We start from the raw sequence: 18,220 nt of genomic DNA on the forward strand, positions 1-18,220 counted from the left end.
TGCAGTTGCAGAGAGTGTCATTCTTGTCTCTTCCTCCTTATCTCCTAAAGTGCTGCTAACTTTGTCAAAAACGGTGGCTAACGCATTTGGGATCATCCTAGGAAATCAGTGGAAACAGGGCATTTTGTTTGAATTAGGGTTGCAAGATGGGGCTCAAGTATCAAAGGGGTAGCCGTGTTAGTCTGGATCTGTAAAAGCAGCAAAGAGTCCCGTGGCACCTTATAGACTAACAGACGTATAGGAGCATGAGCTTTCATGGGTGAATACCCACTTCTTCGGATGCATGTAGTGGACATGCATCCGAAGAAGTGGGTATTCACCCACGAAAGCTCATGCTCCTATACGTCTGTTAGTCTATAAGGTGCCACGGGACTCTTTGCTGCTTTTAAAGATGGGGCTTGTTAGGACTACTGCTGCAAAGGGGCTACAGGGCAACAATGAATCAAACTCTTAGTTTTTAACTCTTTGGGAGGTGCTCAGATGAGCCTCATTATAAAAACCTCGAGATTGACCAGCTTTTTCAGGAGAAACAGAGAACTTTTGCAGTTCAGGGAGCAAAAAATCTTTTCTGCTCATCTTTAACAGTGGATGTTAGTTTCCCCCTAGAATGAACAGATCTCTGTTGTAATGGATCAGTGGATTCCCTCTTGTGAAAGGTTGGAGGGCTCATTTAACAGAAAAGGGGAAGTTCTTGCTGTCAGTTAGGCTGGTATTTTCAAAGGAGGCTATGCGAGTTAGTTGCTGAGCTCTCATGGACTCCCACAAGCCCCTTTGAAAATACCACCCTTAATGCCTGCACTCTTCTTTTCTTTTCTTCTTCTTTTTAAACCTGAATAGACTCAGGTCAATGAGTGAATGTTTTCATGCATCCTGAGCTGATGGACTGTAGGAATGCACTGTTCATAGGACTAACAGTAACCATTGTACTGTCTCTATATAACCAGCTGGAATGCACGGTTACCTCAACATAGAAGAACATGCGGGGAAAGACGTGTTCAAGAAGAAATTCTCCTTTAAGGAAGTGCGTATGATTAAGGACTGGGAATATTTCATTGCTGCGGAAGAAATCACCTGGGATTATGCTCCAGAAATTCCAGAGACCATTGATAGGTAAAATGGTGAACTGTACCCTGTTGATGAAATGTTAACTTGGGGCGGCTTAGGAAATGCGCTATATAATGTAAAGTCCTAGCCCTTAAGAACTTCTTCTGCATATTTTTCACAGGAACTCAATCTTGTAGAACAGGAGGAATATTAGAGGCAGGGTTGCATGGTATTTATGGAGTGCACTATACGGAAGTCCTAGTGCATGGCTTCTGAAGGGCTCTACCAGGCTGAATAAGTGAATGTGTCAGGCTCTGGGTTCTAAGTGGTCAAGCCTGGTGGTTGGAGCAGTAGTTGAAGCCAGACATAGAGTCGGGACAGGGCAGTGCTCAAACTAAGGTCCGGGGACAGGCGGTGGGTTAGAACCAAGGTCAGAGTCCATAGATGAGCTCAGTCAGGATCACAGTCAGATACCAGAAGCAGGCCAAAGGTTGAAGCCAGGTTGGAGTCAGTCGAAGGGGGTCAGGAGGTGGGTACAGGGTTAGAGCGGGTCAGGAACATGTCTGGAGCAGAGTCAGAATAGGGCGCAGAGAAGACTGGATCAGGCCGGAACAAATCCCAGGCAAGGCTGGGGCCGGAACAGGGACAGGTTCAAGGGCAGGCTGGAAGCCTAGGGAGTCGGACACCACGAGGCAGCAGGAGGTTTCCTAGGCGAGTGGTGCTGTTGCGCAGACAAAGATCCATGTCTATGCAACAAAATTATGTCGACCTAAGTTACATCAGCCTACAGCCGCTGCAGTAATTACATCGTTTTTACGTGTCCACACTACGCTCGTTTTGTCAGCGGTGTGTGTTCATTCGCAGCGCTTGTATCGATGCAAAACGAGTCATGCAGGGGTGACTAGGAACACGATTTCAATGTCCCATAATGCAGTGTTCTCCATCCCATAATTTCATATGCATCCCATAATGTTGTGTGCCTCTTTTCAAAATCCCCACAAACCTGTGCATCCCTCCTCGCTGTCCACTATCTGTGTCAGAAGCATGGATCCTGCACAGCTCTGCACTGTTGTGACGAGTGTTGTGAGAATGGCATGCCTGATCCTGCAGTATTTGCAGAGCCGCCAGAGGAGCTGCAGGGAACATGACAATTTCTTGGAGGCTAGATTGCTCTGGGACATAGAAAGAAACAATTCAAAGTTGTTGATGGCATTGATGATGGAGCTGGAGATGGGCCGGAGAAAGAAGCACTGATGGGTGGGATCACATCAGGTTTGGGAAGATGAGCAGTGGCTGCAGAACTTTCGGATGTTCTTGGACCTATGTGCCGAACTCACCCCGGCCCTCCTGCACAGCAACACCAAAATGAGATCTGCACTGACAGTGGAGAAGTGAGTGGTAATTGCACTGTGGAAACTTGCAATGTCTGACTGCTACCGATCAGTCAGGACTCAGTTTGGAGTTGGAAAATCCACCAAGTTGCCAAAAATAGACGTTTATTCCATACCCATGCAAATAGAGAAAAATTATAATTGAATACAACTGAAATAAAGAGAAAAGAACTTTTGGAGGGGAAAGAACAGTCATTTCCATTTCAGAAACACATACACTGACCTGTGAGAGACCCGGTTGGTGTATGTGCAGCTGTGATTCTCCAGGGTGGTGTGGAAGGGTAAGTGCAGTGGCTCCAGAGGTCCCAGAATGCAGTTCTCTATGGGCTGCAGAAGGAGGCGAGCACAAGATGGTTGAACCTGAAGGTCAACGAGAGTCTGCAGCATCTCTGTTTGCTGCTTGAGAAGCACTAGCATCTCCTGCTGCACATTTGTCCTTTTTCCTGCACCTTTCTCCTCTCTGCTCTATTCCTGGCCTGCTGTCCGTGAGGGTGAACATCCAAGCCCCGTGCTGGTATCCAGAGCAGCAGAGGCTTGCAGGATCTCTTGGAACATTCCATCCCTCATCTTTCTTCTCCTTCTTATCTGGCTGAGCTGCTCCGCTGCTGTGGATGGAGAGACCCCCCAAGCCCACATTTCCAACTGCAAAGGGTACAATGCACAGAGGTACTATTGTGGGTGTGTTCACGAGATAAATGGAAACTTGGTATACTGAACTCACTCCCCTTCATCCACACAAGTTGCAAGCACTAGATTCTCATTTTTCCTTGCGATTGATACAGCCCGGCTGCAGTCCAGCCATGGTGAGTACAACCATGAAGGGAAAGGGGGTGGGGCGGAATGAAGGGGGATAGCTCACAGGCATGAGTGTATGCATATAGGGCAATTGAACGGAATATACTGGCACTGTTTTCCACAGGCGGTGGTGATTTTAGCTGATATCTCACTCCTGAGGGTAATGGAGGCTGGAAGGGAACAGATCTTGCAGGCGTCTGGCTGCAAACCAGGGCCGTATGCTGCCAGCCTGTGTGCTGCAATGGTTCCGGCTGAAGTAATCGCTGAGTGGCGTAGGAAAGTGTCCTACTGCAGCGGAAGAAATAAGGAAGCCCACCCCAGAAACCTTTGGCAGAGGCCTGCACACTACATCCAGGGAAGTTTCCTCACGATCTCTATGAAGGATGCACAGGACATCCTGACGCGCACAAACTGTTCTGCAGGGACCCTCTGCCTAACTCTAGAGGGGGATGAAAAGCAGATAGCAACTTTACCTCTATTGGTTGCTTCATTACCTCACCTAGCATAAGTAAAAAAGAATAAATCAACAGACGTGTCCTGCAACTTTGGGCGTTCCATCCCTGCAATTTCAAAGCAAACTGCATACTTATGAGACATTCCTTCCCCTGCATCAGGCTCACCTGTGTTGGACCGTAGGGACTAGCTGGACTGCGCAGGACTCAAAAACATGTCCTGGCTTGCTGCGCCGCTGGATACCTTGGTCGCCTGTCCCCGTACTCCTCCTCCTCCTCGGTTCAAAATTACAATATTGATGCAGACTGCCCCGATTTCTAAACTGCCTGTTCAGCTATTGTTGATTCCATGTACTGTGGAACTGTGATCAGTGATGACTCTTAACTGAAAAATGTGGCCTTGGGCGGGGGGGGGGGGGGGGGGGGAGGGAGGGGTGTCTCTCCATCCACACCAGCGGAGCAGCTCAGCCTTATAAGGAGGAGAAGGAAGCTGTGACTCAGGCTCCTCCAAAGAATCCACAGGGCTCTTGAGGGTGGTGGTGGGTTCTCCACCGAGGATAGCATGCAGCTCTTTGTAAAAGCGGCAGGTCTGCAGCTCCACGCCAGAGCAATTGTTGGCCTCCCTTGCCTTCTGTTACGCCTGCTGCAGCTCCTTGGCATTCGCACAACACTGCTGTGGGTCCCTTGTGTAGCCCTTTTTCTCTGACTTTGAAGGACATGTTCTGTACTATTCAGATCTAATATTATTTGAAGCCCCCTTTGATGATTCCATCCTAAAACAGAAACTCCCTTTTGGGCTACATAGATTTTTTTTTTTTTTTCCCCTTTTGGGATTACTGCTTTTGTACTCTATGGTAGCTGTAAAATAGTCACTGATTGGGATGGGAGACCCACCATAGCCTCTGGGGTATGTCCGAAGCATGCAACTCAGGTTGGGAGTTGGCAAATAGCAGAGTGTAGAGTTGGTTGGGAATAAAGAATGTAGATTTAGGAGCTTTGCAGGTTGCAGTCTTGTATCAGACTGTATTAACCTGTAGGCTGGAAGACCTCTGGTGTTGCAGAAAGCAACTTAACACGGTGGATGGTGCTTTCCAATTGTCAGGCAGCTTCTATGGTTTTCTCCAAGGTAAGGCCTTTTACCATGAGGAGTTGTTCACAAATCTTGGGGGACCTTGTTGTCTTCATGACAGTTTGATCTCTGATCATTTCATCTGTTAAATTGACGAATTCACGCAGCCTATCCCTTGGCTGGGCCCAGGTCAGATAACCCCAAGGCACAGGTATTTCACTCTCAGTGCCAGAGCCTCAAGTTAGGCCTGGTCTACATTACAGAGGTAGGTCGATGCAAGGCATCTTACATTGACCTAACTATGGAAGTGTCTACCCTTAAATTTCAATCCCGCCGACGTAACTGCCCCGCTGTGCCAAATAAACTCCACCTCCATGAGCAGCATAGAGTCAAGATTGATGTAGTTAGGTTGATGCAGTGTCAGTGTAAACACTGCATTACTTACATCAATTTAATAGCCTCAGGAGGTGTCCCACAATGCCCCTCCTTGACCTCTCACCATTTTGAGCTCCACTGGACGTATGCAGGAAGCTGCCCCTCCCTTTAAAAGCCCCATGAATTTTTGGAATTCCATTTCCTGGTTGCCCAGCTTGGAGAGCTCATCTAGCAACTGACCATGCTGGCTACATGTTGCAGACACACTCCTGACTGTACTACACAGGAGGTGTTGGATCTCCTGGATCTGTGGGGAGAAGAGGCTGGTCAGGAACAGCCCCAATCCATCTGCAGAAACTTAAATATCTACAAGCGGATCACTTGGGGCATGGGAATCTGACTTTCCAGAAGTTTTCACAGATACTGAAGGTGTTGCAAAAAAAGTTCAAACACAAGATGCAGCTACAATATAATGTGGTGCCTGTACAACATAAAATGCAAAACATACCAGTTGCAGTGAGACAACCACTCGAGGAGATTCTGAAATGACGTAAAGCAGATACAATTGAACCAGTTGATTCATCAGAATGGGTTTCTCCTATCATTCTCACCACGAAGCCCAATGGTGCTATCCACATGTATGTGGACTTGAGAAATTTAAACTCCAGCATACTTGTGTATTGTCATCCTCCTATCCAACATCAGTGAAATGCTGCTCACCTTGAAGGAGGCAAGAGTCTTTATGACTCTTGATTTATGCTCGGCTTATCACCAGGTCCCCTTAATGAAAAAATCCTGCAAGTACACAGCTTTCATCACTGCAGAAGGTTTTTTCCAATTCAAAAGAATGTTGTTGTTTGGGGTTAGACTCTGCAGCACCAGTATTCCAGAGAATGATGCATGCAATCTTTGGCGAGAGAATGGGCGTTACACTAGAATGTCATCTTGAAAGTAAGTATGGCAAAGATGAATCTGAACATGATGGCATGCTAAAAAAGCTTCTAGAAAAACTTTGATACAGATTTACCATTAGCAAGAAGAAATGTTCAACTCCGTACCAACTCAGTGACATGTCTAGGACACAGAATCTCTCAGAACGGCATACAACCAAAACCAGACCTAGCGAAAGCCATTTGTGATGCACCACAGCCTGACAAAAAGGACAATCTTCAGTCCTCCTTTGGATTATGCAAATACCATTCAAAGTTTATAAAGAAGTTTGCTGTGAAAGTAGTTCCATTGAGTCCTCTCCTAAAAAAGGACATATAAGGTCTGAATGGGTTGAAGTGTACAAGAACAGCTTTAACCAGATCAAATATGCAATGTCCACCATCCCAGCTTTAAGCCCTTTTGATTCTGTGAAACAAACAATCGTCACAACAGAAGCTTATGAGTAACATCTTGGTGCTGTCTTGACTCAGCTTAAAAATGGACAGGAGTCACCATTGCATTTGCCTCCAGAGCCCTGACTGATTCTGAAAAATCTTATTCTTTCATTGAGAAAGAAGTTCTGGCATGTTTCTGGGCAGTAAGACACTTCAGAACTTACTTATGGGGTGGTGGGAGATTTATCTTAAGATCTGATCATAAGCCTCTTTCAGCTTTATTCACCACATGAAGGTTCTGGAAAAGCAACTCCAAGAATTGCCAAATGGGCCACCAAACTAATGGACTTTGATTTGACAGTTTATCTTCCAGGAGTCAACACCACCACTGCAGATTCTGTCTTGCCTGCCCATACCTTACCATGAGGGTGCAATAGAGAAAGATGATGAGATTGTCCTTGCACAAATTTCTGCTACAACTCAATCTCAGAGTGGGTAACAGCCATGAGAGAAGGCCAGGTACTTCAGGACTGTGATGGGGTTGCTGTACTCACCGCTGGATGGCGCCGCTTCATGGCGGTCCTGGGGATTAGCTCAGTCAGGCCAATGCCCCTCCCAGCAATTACACCCTGTCAGTTTCTCCTCTGCAGCCCTCCCCCCTTCCAGGAGCTGCAGCGTCCTCTTTGTGACTCAGCCCTCTAGCTAGGTCACTGTTGTGGTTTCCCCTTCTAGGTGCTGGAGTGTATCAATGTTCCTGCTCTCCAGCAGTCTTCTGCTTCATTAGCTCACGGTGCCACTCCTGCAGTGGCTGGTGGGGAAACCTGGGCCCATCCTTTACTTCAGGTTCCGGCTCAGGGACTCTCTACACAACAGCCAAGATCAGTTCCCTGCACCTTGCTGCCTTTCCCTGAGCCACTTTCATGCCTCCTGGCCTGCCCCCCTCCTCTGGATTTGCCAGTCTCTTCACTCCCTCCTCCCAGGGAGTAACCATAGGCTACCTGCCTCTGTAGCCCCAGCTACATCTCCCTTCCCCCGGGAAGTGACTGCACATATCTCCCTGCTAATTTCCTGTCTTTTGTAGAAGCCCCACCTCTCTCTCACAAATGAGCTTCTCTCTGATTAGCTACCTCCAACCCAAAGCTCCCTTGTTTGCAACCTAATTAGCTGATTGGGCCCACCTGACCTAATGCAACTCTTGCAGTTTCAGTGTGGGGCGCGCACACCCCATCACAAGGACCTAAAGACTTACATAGACCATAGATGGTCTTACATGACAATGATACCAGAACACTTGGAACCATATAGACATGTGTCACATGAGCTGTCCTTTGTAAATGAATGGGTTTTGAGAATTGACCATCTTGTTGTGCCTACACTTCTGAGAGAACGATTAATTCACCTGGCACATGGAGGACATATGGGGATGAGTCTAACCAAAAGACAACTGCGATAAGACTTCCGGTGGCCAGGGATGGACAAGCAAGTTGCGGAAATAATCAAGAATTACATGGCTTGTGCTAGAAGTGTCAACCTCAGCCTAGATCAATCCACACAAGCGGTCCATTTCCCTGGACACTACTGTGCTGATAAGCGATGGTCACATAAATACCACCCTATACCGGAAACCTACTGACCGCTATACTTACCTCCATGCCTCCAGCTTCCATCCAGGACACACCACACGATCCATTGTCTACAGCCAAGCTCTAAGATACAACTGCATTTGCTCCAATCCCTCAGACAGAGACAAGCACCTACAAGATCTCTATCAAGCATTCTTAAAACTACAATACCCACCTGCTGAAGTGAAAAAACAGATTGACCGAGCCAGACGAGTACCCAGAAGTCACCTCCTACCAGACAGGCCCAACAAAGAAAATAACAGAACACCACTAGCTGTCACCTTCAGCCCCCAACTAAAACCTCTCCAGCGCATCATCAAAGATCTACAACCTATCCTGAAAGATGATCCCTCACTCTCACAGATCTTGGGAGACAGACCTGTCCTCGCTTACAGACAACCCCCCAACGTGAAGCAAATACTCACCAGCAACCACACATCACTGAACAAAAACACTGACCCAGGACCCCATCCTTGCAACAAAGCCCGATGCCAACTCTGCCCACATATCTATTCAAGTGATATCATCATAGGACCTAATCACATCAGCCATGGCATCAGGGGCTCGTTCACCTGCACATCTACCAATGTGATATATGCCATCATGTACCAGCAATGCCCCTCTGCCATGTACATTGGCCAAACCGGACAGTCCCTACGCAAAAGAATTAATGGACACAAATCTGACATCAGGAATCATAACATTCAAAAGTAGGAGAACACTTTAACCTGTCTGGTCATTCAATGACAGACCTGCGGGTGGCAATTTTGCAACAAAAAAGCTTCAAAAACAGACTCCAACGAGAAACTGCTGAGCTTGAATTGATATGCAAATTAGATACAATCAACTTAGGCTTAAATAGATTCAATGGTTTGTAATGGCTCAGCCATTCCCAGTCTCTATCTCCCCATGTAAGTACTCTCACACTTCTTATCAAACTGTCTGTACTGGGCTATCTTGATTATCACTTCAAAAGGTTTTTTTCCTCTTACTTAATTGGTCTCTCAGAGTTGGTAAGACAACTCCCACCTTTTCATGTTCTCTGTATGTGTGTGTATATATATATCTCCTCAATATATGTTCCATTCTATGCATCTGAAGAAGTGGGCTGTAGCCCATGAAAGCTTATGCTCAAATAAATTTTAGTCTCTAAGGTGCCGCAAGTACTCCTGTGGTGTTTTTTTTTTTTTTTTTTTTTTTTTTTTTTTTTTTGAGAAAACCTTCGGCCTCCTTCTCACACCAGTTCTTGATCCCAATTGTCCATGAGAGAAACTGGCTCCTGACCTAATGGGAGCATTTGAAGATCAGCCTGTTACACAGAGGTTTGTCATAGGAATGGTAAACTATCATTCAAATTGGCCACAAGTTACATTCACTGGAAAGGTTACCGCTGAAATAGTAAATAAGTTTAATGTCATCAGTTTTTGCCCGAGAAGGGTTTCCCAAGGAATTGGTATCTGACAATGGAATGCAAATAACTTCTGCTGAAATGCAACACTACCTCATTAGCAGTGGTATCAAACGCAAAACGGTTTCTTTATACCATCCAAGAGCCAGTGGTCTACTTGACCAGGGAAAGAAGCTTTACATGAAACACTGTTTGCTTACGGGACCACTCCACAGTTAACACCAGGAGTATTACCCTTTGAACTGTTAAGAGGACACAAGGCTGGTAAATGATTTACTACCTGTCAAGGGCCTACATGTTCTCCTTTTTCAATCAAACCTTCTGATGAAACTATTCCTGAATGTGTTAAGAACAAACAGGAGACATATAGGCAGTGTGTATACTGTAGGGTGCTAAACCTCACAAATTTGAAATTGGAGATCTTGTTCGTGTGAAGCTGTCATACAAAGTCAAAAAAGAACGTTCAAGATATTCCTTTCCTTTGCAGATAACAGAAATCTGAGAAGATTCTGCTGGATTAATAGATCAAAAGAAATAGAACACTTCGAGATTCTCCACAGCTCATCAGCCAGCAGCTGAAGAAGAGAGTGCTGATTTCCACCTTGGACCAGAGAACGTTGATGACACCAATAATAATGATGGACAATCTATAGTAGTAGGAATTACTCCACTACCCGGTCTTGTTCCTGCCTCTCCGGGTATTGGGAGAAGTGTGAGACAAAAGAGACTGCCTAAAAGATTAGAAGACTTTGTTACTGGACTCAAGTGATGGTCTGGAAGTGACTGAAGTTTTACAATGGTTATTCTAAAGGGGGAAGGTGTGTTGTATCTAGTTAGATGCAGATAGCTATCACAGTGTGTGTTTGTAAATTTGTTCCTAGCTGGCTCCTGTAGCTTTGAGTTCAGGAATTACAATTCCCAGGATGCACCAGAAGAGAGGGAGGATTGAGAGGAGAAGGAAAGGAAGAGAGTGAGGGGAATAAATCTTACCTTTGCTGTTATCATGCTTCTACAGCCTTTCTCAAAAGGGTCCAGGTACAAAACAGCCACAGCTCATGGCTAAACCACAACTGCTCACCTCACTTCATGAACGCTACCTATTCTTAGCCATCATTGGGAATTCCACTGTCTTTGAAACCTTGATGTAACATTGATTAGGTCAAGTCTCTTGATTTGGATTCAGGATATCAGAGTTCAATTCCTGGCTCTGCCACAGACTGTGACACCTTGGGCAAGTCACTCAGTCCCTCTGTGCTTCCTTTTCCTATTTGTAAAATGGGAGAAGTAATACTACTTCTCTCCCCTCCTTTGTTTGTCTTGAAAATTTCGATTGGAAGCTCTCTGAGGTAGAAGCTCTCTCATACTGTGTGTTTGTACAGTGTCTAGCACAATGAGAACCCTGACCTTGGTTGGGTCTCTAGCTGCTACTGTAGCACAAATCATAATAATCTCTTTTATAGAGCTGTCTAAAATCTAGATCTGTTTTTTCCCATGCAATGGAGCTTCTGCTATTTCCCATGGGAGAGTATTCTACCATCTAGTGGATCTCACCATTAAGAAGATGTTATTGATACTTTTTCCCTTTTTTTTTTTTTTTAAGGCAATATAAAGCTCAGTACTTGGACAACTTCTCAAATCTCATTGGGAAGAAGTATAAAAAGGCCGTTTTCAGGCAGTATGCAGATGCCAATTTCAATAAGCGTCTGGAGACTCCCCGGCCCAAAGAAATGGGAATTCTGGGCCCTATTATCAGAGCTCAGGTTAGAGACATAATCAAGGTAAGTGGCGAGGGCCAAATATAAAGACTGTATGTACTGTGGTGTAACTTACTGTAAATGTAAACTAACTTACTGTAAACAAGAAACAGCTTGTGTTGTATTCTTTGTCAGATAATGTGTAATGATACAAAGAGTGACCATATTTGAAGGTATGAGCACAAGGGGACAGAGTTAAGTTTAAGTTTGCAATCTTGTATCTGCCATCCCTGACTTTGGGTGCTGGGTTTATCAATCTTAACTTTGCATTGACACTTGATTTTTGTAGAGAATATTTAGAATAGCTGGTCCAAAACCCCAACTCCAAACACACCTGAACTTTGGGGAAGTTCGGATCTGTGTCTGAACTTTATGAACCCATAATCTCTACCTTAGAGACTAACAAATTTATTTGGGCGTAAGCTTTCGTGGGATATAACCCACTTCATCAGCTGCATGGAGTGGAAAATACAGTAAGCAGGTATAAATATACAGCCCATGAAAAGATGGGAGTTGTCACAAGGACTCCTCATTGTTTTTAAGGGATCCCAGTGATTCCAATCTGTGGCTCAGCACTCTCCATGGCTTTGTGTGCCTGGCAGTGTGGGAAGATCTCCTGAGGACGGCGTTCTCATCAGCCGCCTGAGACCAGGCAGAACAAGAGCAACCCCAATCCGTGGGCTCCACAAATGTTCATGTTGCAGTAGAGCTTCTGGTTTAACGTCGCCAGATTTTTCTTTTAAGGAGCATTTCTTCCCCTGAGCGCTTTCAGTGCTGAAATCATGCAAGTTTCACTCTCACTGGGATTTGTAGCAATGTACCCAGACCAGGATTCACTGAATGCTGAACTCATACTTTCTTCATCTTCATATCTACGTAGATTGTGTTCAAAAATATGGCCAGTCGACCCTACAGCATTTACCTCCATGGAGTGACGCTTTCAAAGGATGCAGAAGGAGCCACTGACCCCCTGGATTCCACAGGTCAGAAACTGTTCACATTTGCACAATATCAAAAGCGTTACTTTGTTTAGGGTCTCTCTTTGCCTTTAGGGGGTCATGTAATTGATTAGGACACAGGAGTGGGAGACCTGGGTTTTGTTCCCAGCTCTGCCACTGACCTGCTGCGTGATTTTGGGCAAGTTGCATCTCTTCTCTGTGCCTCACTTTCCCCATTGGTAAAATGGGGATTATGTTAAATGCCCACTTTTGTAAAGTGCTTTGAGATCTACAGATGAAAAATAAAATGTAAATATGCTAAGCAGCATTATTATTTAAAAAAACAAAAACCTGTGTGAACGTGTTCCTCGACTTCAGTGAGCTAATGTCAGTTTACACCAGCCAAGGATCTCACCCAACATAACATAAGAACAGCCATACTGGGTCAGACCAATGGTCCATCTAGCTTCGTATCCTGTCTGACAGTGGCCGGTACCAGATGCTTCAGAGGGAATGAACAGAATAGGGCAATTTCCAGTGATCCATCCCCTGTCATACTGTCCCAGTTGGTAGTTGGAGCATGGGATTGGGTCCCTGACCATTTTGGCTAATAGCCATCGATGGACCTGTCCTCCATATTCTTATCTAATTATTTTTTGAGCCCAGTTATACTTCTGGCCTTCGTAACATCCCCTGACATTGAGTTTCACAGGTTGACTGTGCGTTGGGCAAAGAAGTACTTCCTTACTTTTGTTTTACACCTGCTGCCTATTAATTTCATCGGGTGATCATTAGTTCTTGTGTTATGTGAAGGGGTAAATAACACTTCCCTCTTCACTTTCTCCTCACCATTCATGATTTTATAGACCTCTATCATATTCCCCCCTTAGTTGTCCCTTTTCTAAGCTGAACAGTCCCAGTCTTTTTAATCTCTGCTCGTACGGAAGCTGTTCCATAACCCTCATCATTTTTGTTGCTGTTCTCTCCACCTTTTCCAATTCTGAGATATCTTTTTTGAGACAAGGTGTCCAGAACTGCACAGTTCAAGATATGGGTGTATCACGGATTTATATAGTGGCAGTATGATATTTTCTGTTTTAATATCTATCCCTTTCCTAATGGTTCCTAACATTCTGTTCGCTTTTTTGACTGCTGCTGCACATTGAGCGGATGTTTACAGAGAACTATCCATGTTGACTCCAAGATCTTTCTGAAGTGGTAACAGCTAATTTAGACCCCGTCATTTTGTATATATAGTTGGGATTATCTTTTTCCGATGTGCATTATTTTGTATTTATCAACATTGAACTTAATCTGCCATTTTGTTGCCCAGTCACCCAGTTTAGTGAGATCCCTTTATCACTATTCAGTCAGTTTTGTACTTAACTGATTTGAGTGCTTTTGTATAGCTGCAAATTTTGCCACCTTTCTGTTCACCCCCCTTTCCAGATCATTTATGAATAAGTTGAACAACACATTTCCCAATACAGATCCTTGCGGGAACCCGCTATTTACCTTTCTCTGCTGTGAAAACAGACCCTTTATCCCTACCCTGTATTTCCTATCTTTTAATTAGTTACTGATCTAGGAGAGGACCTTCCCTCTTATCCCACGACTGCTTACTTTGCCTTTGGTTAGGGACTTGTCAAAGGCTTTCTGAAAGTCTAAGTACACTATAGGGGGAGGGATAGCTCAGTGGTTTGAGCATTGGCCTGCTAAACCCCGGGTTGTGAGTTCAATCTTTGAGGGGGCCGTTTAGGGATATGGGGCAAAAATATAATTGGGGATTGGTCCTGCTTTGAGCAGGGGGTTGGACTAGATGATCTCCTGAGGTCCCTTCCAACCCTGATATTCTATGATTCTATATCTTCATATTCTTTGCATGGTTAAATAGTAACAGAGGAGAAGAAATATTAGGAAATATTAAGAAGCATAGCTAAGAGAAAAAGAGAAATGTTTTCTGCTGTGATCTGAAATGAGATGAGGCTGAGAGATACAGAAAGAGCAGAAGTAGCAGCAGGAAAAGTCATCAACAGTGGCAAGACTGTGTATCCACAATCTTGGATAGTGAGGATGCTCGTGCTGGGTGAGCAAACGAGAGACTACACAGAAGTTAAGGGCTATGAAATAAGCTGTAGCCAGTCCATGGAAGGCTTTAAAGAAGGAAGAGGGGACATTTTATTTCCTGATTCCTGGAAAGAATGGGAGAGTCAGTGGATTTGTTCAAGGACCAGAAAGATGTGATTGCACTTCTTTTTGTATGAGTCAGACAGCAAGCACAATTCACAGTAGTTTGCAGTCAAGCTGGAAGGGCGTATCAAGTGGGGTCTGGTTCTATTCAATATCTTCATCAGTGATTTAGATAATGGCAGAGAGAGTATATTGTGATATAGCATGGCCAGAGGGCAGCAGGAGAGTGATAGATGAGAGATATGTAAGCCCCAGGATGAGGAGAGCCTTATTCCCTGTAGAGGGAAGAGAGGCTGTTACAGATTAATTAGAGCACCTGAAACCAATTAAGCCAATTAGAGCACCTGAAGCCAGTCACCTGATAAAACCCCCCTGCTTCAATCAGACAGTTGGAGGAGTTGAAGCAGAGTTGTTTGGTGTTGGAGCAGAGAGCAGTTTGGAGAAGTGCTGTGGCGGGCCAGAAGACCAAGACCCTAGGTAAAGGGAAACCCAGCTTGTGCAGAGCAGAGGGACTCTACAGGCACAAGGAGTTGGGAGAAACTTGGCCCAAGCGGAGAGAGGGCAGGAAGCCCCACAAACTGAGGGGCCGGAGAGGGAAGTAGCCCAGGGGAAGGAATCACTAGTTCAAGTGGTTCGCTGCTATCCTTAGGGCCCCTGGGCTGGGACCTGGAGTAGAGGGCGGGCCTGGGTCCGTCCCTCTCCACTCCCCTTTTCTGGGACACTAGTGGGACAGTTGATACCCCAGTTCAGGGGTGAGAAATGGCACCCTGAACCCCCACAAGAGGAGAAAGCGCGGGACCCCTCATAATAGTGCCAGCAATTTGCCACAATATTTATAAAGTTTGTGGCTGATACGAAGCTGGGAGGGGTTGCAAGTGCTTTAGAGGATAGGATTAAAATTCAAAATGATCTGACAAACTGGAGAAATGGTCTGAAGTAACTAGAATGAAATTCAATAAGGACAAATGCAAAGTACTCCACTTAGAAAGGAACAATCACTTGTGCAAACACAAAATGCGAAATGACTGCCTAGGAAGGAGTACTGCGGAAACCCCCCAGTCCAAGCTAAATATGAGTCAAAAGTAGAACACTGTTGCAAAAGAAGGCAAACATCATTCTGGCATGTATTAGCAGGAGTGTTGTAAGCAAAACACAAGAAGTAATTCTTCTGCTCTAACGTTTGTTGATTAGGCCTCAACTGGAGTATTGTGTCCAGTTCTGGTCGCCACATTTCAGAAAAGATGTGGACAAATCGGAGAAAGTCCAGAAAAGAGCAACAGAAATGACTAAAGGTCTAGAAAACATGACCTTTGAGGGAAGATTGAAAAAATTGGGTTTGTTTAGTCTGGAGAAGAGAAGACTGGGGGATGGACATAAGTTTTCAAGTACTTAAAAGGTTGTTACAAGGAGGAGGGAGGTAATTTGTGCTCCTTAACCTCTTAGGAGAGAACAAGAAGCAATGGGCTTAAATTGCAGCAAGGGAGGTTTAGGTTGGACATTAGGAAAAACTTCCAAACTGTCAGGGTGGTTAAACCTTGGAATAAACTGCCCAGGGAGGTTGTGGAATCTCCTTCATTGGAGATTTTTAAGAGCAGGTTAGATGACCATGCCTGACAAGTGTTTTAGATATTACTTAGTCCTGTCATGAGTACAGGGGGCTGGACTAGATGACCTCTCAAGGGCCTTTCCAGTCCTTTGATTCTATTTCTGCAGCATTAACTTCAACTGATTAGATGCTGTTTTATGGGTGATGGTTTGGTATAGGAAGAATGTAGTGAATAGCAGGTTTGTTGTAGAAATAGAATGGAGCTGGCTCTAGCCAGGACGTATGCTAGAGCCAAGGCAATTCCTTCTGAATCTGCCTCCCCACCAATGTGCAGTTCACTGTCACCTTAAAATGTCACAATTAAAATATAGAATTTTCTGCCCCAGATATGAACAGTCCTTGTTCAACAGGTTTTTTTGTCCTTCTGTAGTGCCTTTCATTCATGGATCTCAAAGCGATTTACATGCATCATTCATTTAGCTTCATGACAAGTCTCTAAAGTAAGTGGTATAATTCCCATTTAGCACATGGGAGCTTAGCAGTCAGAAAACGCAGTGACAACACGTTTTGCGTTCTGCGGTGGACATGAAGCATGTCTCCAGGCTGTGTTAAGCTTTGGCCGGTCCAAGGCTTTAACTTAATAACAGAGGATAGTTAAGCTCCTTTCTGCACTGCAAACAGGAACTCTGTTTAAGCCACATGGGACAACTATGCTGTATCTAGGTCCCCGTACTCAGTTGTTTTAGAAGTGTAGATCTGCCCAAAGTACATATTGGGGAAGGTGCACTGACTTCATCGGAGCTATGCCAGTTTACACCAGCCATGAATCTGGCTGTAGTTTGTAACTCCTAATAATGTTTCTCTCTTTTTATTTCTCCTTCAGACAACAGCACTCTGAGTAAAGCCGTTCAACCAGGGGAAACCTACACGTATAAATGGAGCATCGTGGACACCGATCAGCCCACTGCACAGGATGCCCAGTGTCTAACGAGATTATATCACAGTGCTGTAGATGTAACCAGGGATATAGCCTCCGGACTGATTGGCCCACTTCTGATTTGTAAAAGTGAAGCACTGGACAAGAGGGGTGTGCAGGTACGATCATGTTCTACAACTTCTGAGGGGGGGGAGGCTCCTGTCTGTGTGTGGTGTTTGAACTACAGGGGAATTTGGTTTCATTGATTGTTGCCTTAGAGAAAAGGCCTCTAGAACTGAACTGGGATCGGGTCACTAGGCTTCTGTAGAAGTCAGTCTAAAAACCTGTAGAATGTAATGAGGTATGAGATCCTTTGGAGAAGTTCTTTGAACCACCCTACAGAACTCACTAGTTGGGACATTAAATTCTATAGGATGAGTCGAAAACCCTAAAATAAGGGGATTGTTTTCTACTAAATTCGATAGGACTTTTCTATAAGGGCTGCTTGCAGTGGTAGCTTTTAGCTGCCTGCTGGCATATTTGGCCCCAGATTTAGTGTGCTCGTTGGGGCTTTCAGTTAGAAAGATCAGGCTGCTAGTGATTTCTTTCATGGTGCTTTGTTTGCCAAGACAAGAAATTGCAAAATCCGGGTTCTAGACACCACCCTAAACTTCCCCAAAGTTTGAAGGTATGCAGGGAGAAAGGGAGGAAGTTCTGACCCCAATCTATCATAGGTTTAACCCAGGTCTGACAACCCCAAACTTTGGGGATCCAGAAGCATTGCAAGGGGGTTGCTGGGAGAGTTCTTCTTCCACTTCCCCTCCATGGGGCCAAAGGAAGGAATCTACTTTGGCAGTGGCTCAGACACCAGCCACTAGTGAGTGGAAGCAGTGACTAAAGCGCCTGCACATACAGCAACAAGTGGTCCACTAAGGGGAGCCCAGCTCATAGCAGCCATGCTAGTAGCTGGTCCAGCGTCACACAGTGAGTCAGTTGTAGAGGTTGGAATGGAACCCAGGAGTCCGGAACCCCAGTCCCTTGCTCTAACCACTGGACTGTGCTTCTGTTCACTTGAATGGAAAGTTTGCCTCTGGAGGGATGGCAAGATTAGGCCCTTAATATACCCCACTATGTATCAATTAGCTGCTTGCAAAACTTACCCTGCCGTGTCTGCTGTCTCTTTCAGAAAAAGGCAGATGTAGAGCAGCAGGCCGTGTTTGCCGTGTTTGATGAAAACAAGAGTTGGTACTTAGAGGATAACATCAAGCAGTACTGCAGCAACCCCTCCAGCATTAAAAGGGATGATCCCAAGTTCTACAGGTCTAACGTAATGCACAGTGAGTGGGAAACTAAGCCCAAGTTTGCAAAAGCTCATGTAAGCACAAGTACCCAGAT

At 45.1% G+C, this 18,220-nt stretch overlaps 1 protein-coding gene across 1 annotated transcript in view; it reads left to right on the forward strand.

The window, feature by feature from the left end:
* The window catches only part of LOC135878052 (coagulation factor V-like), a 65,535-nt gene that overhangs the window by 12,984 nt on the left and 34,331 nt on the right, over positions 1–18,220 (forward strand). The window contains exons 7-11 of the mRNA XM_065403618.1: positions 945–1,110; positions 11,082–11,259; positions 12,116–12,218; positions 16,793–17,004; positions 18,012–18,162. Of these exons, the coding sequence (XP_065259690.1) occupies positions 945–1,110; positions 11,082–11,259; positions 12,116–12,218; positions 16,793–17,004; positions 18,012–18,162 (810 nt within the window). The remainder of the gene's footprint in view (positions 1–944; positions 1,111–11,081; positions 11,260–12,115; positions 12,219–16,792; positions 17,005–18,011; positions 18,163–18,220) is intronic.

This window comes from Emys orbicularis, chromosome 1, assembly GCF_028017835.1.
Source record: "Emys orbicularis isolate rEmyOrb1 chromosome 1, rEmyOrb1.hap1, whole genome shotgun sequence".
In the NCBI taxonomy this organism is placed as follows: domain Eukaryota; kingdom Metazoa; phylum Chordata; order Testudines; family Emydidae; genus Emys; species Emys orbicularis.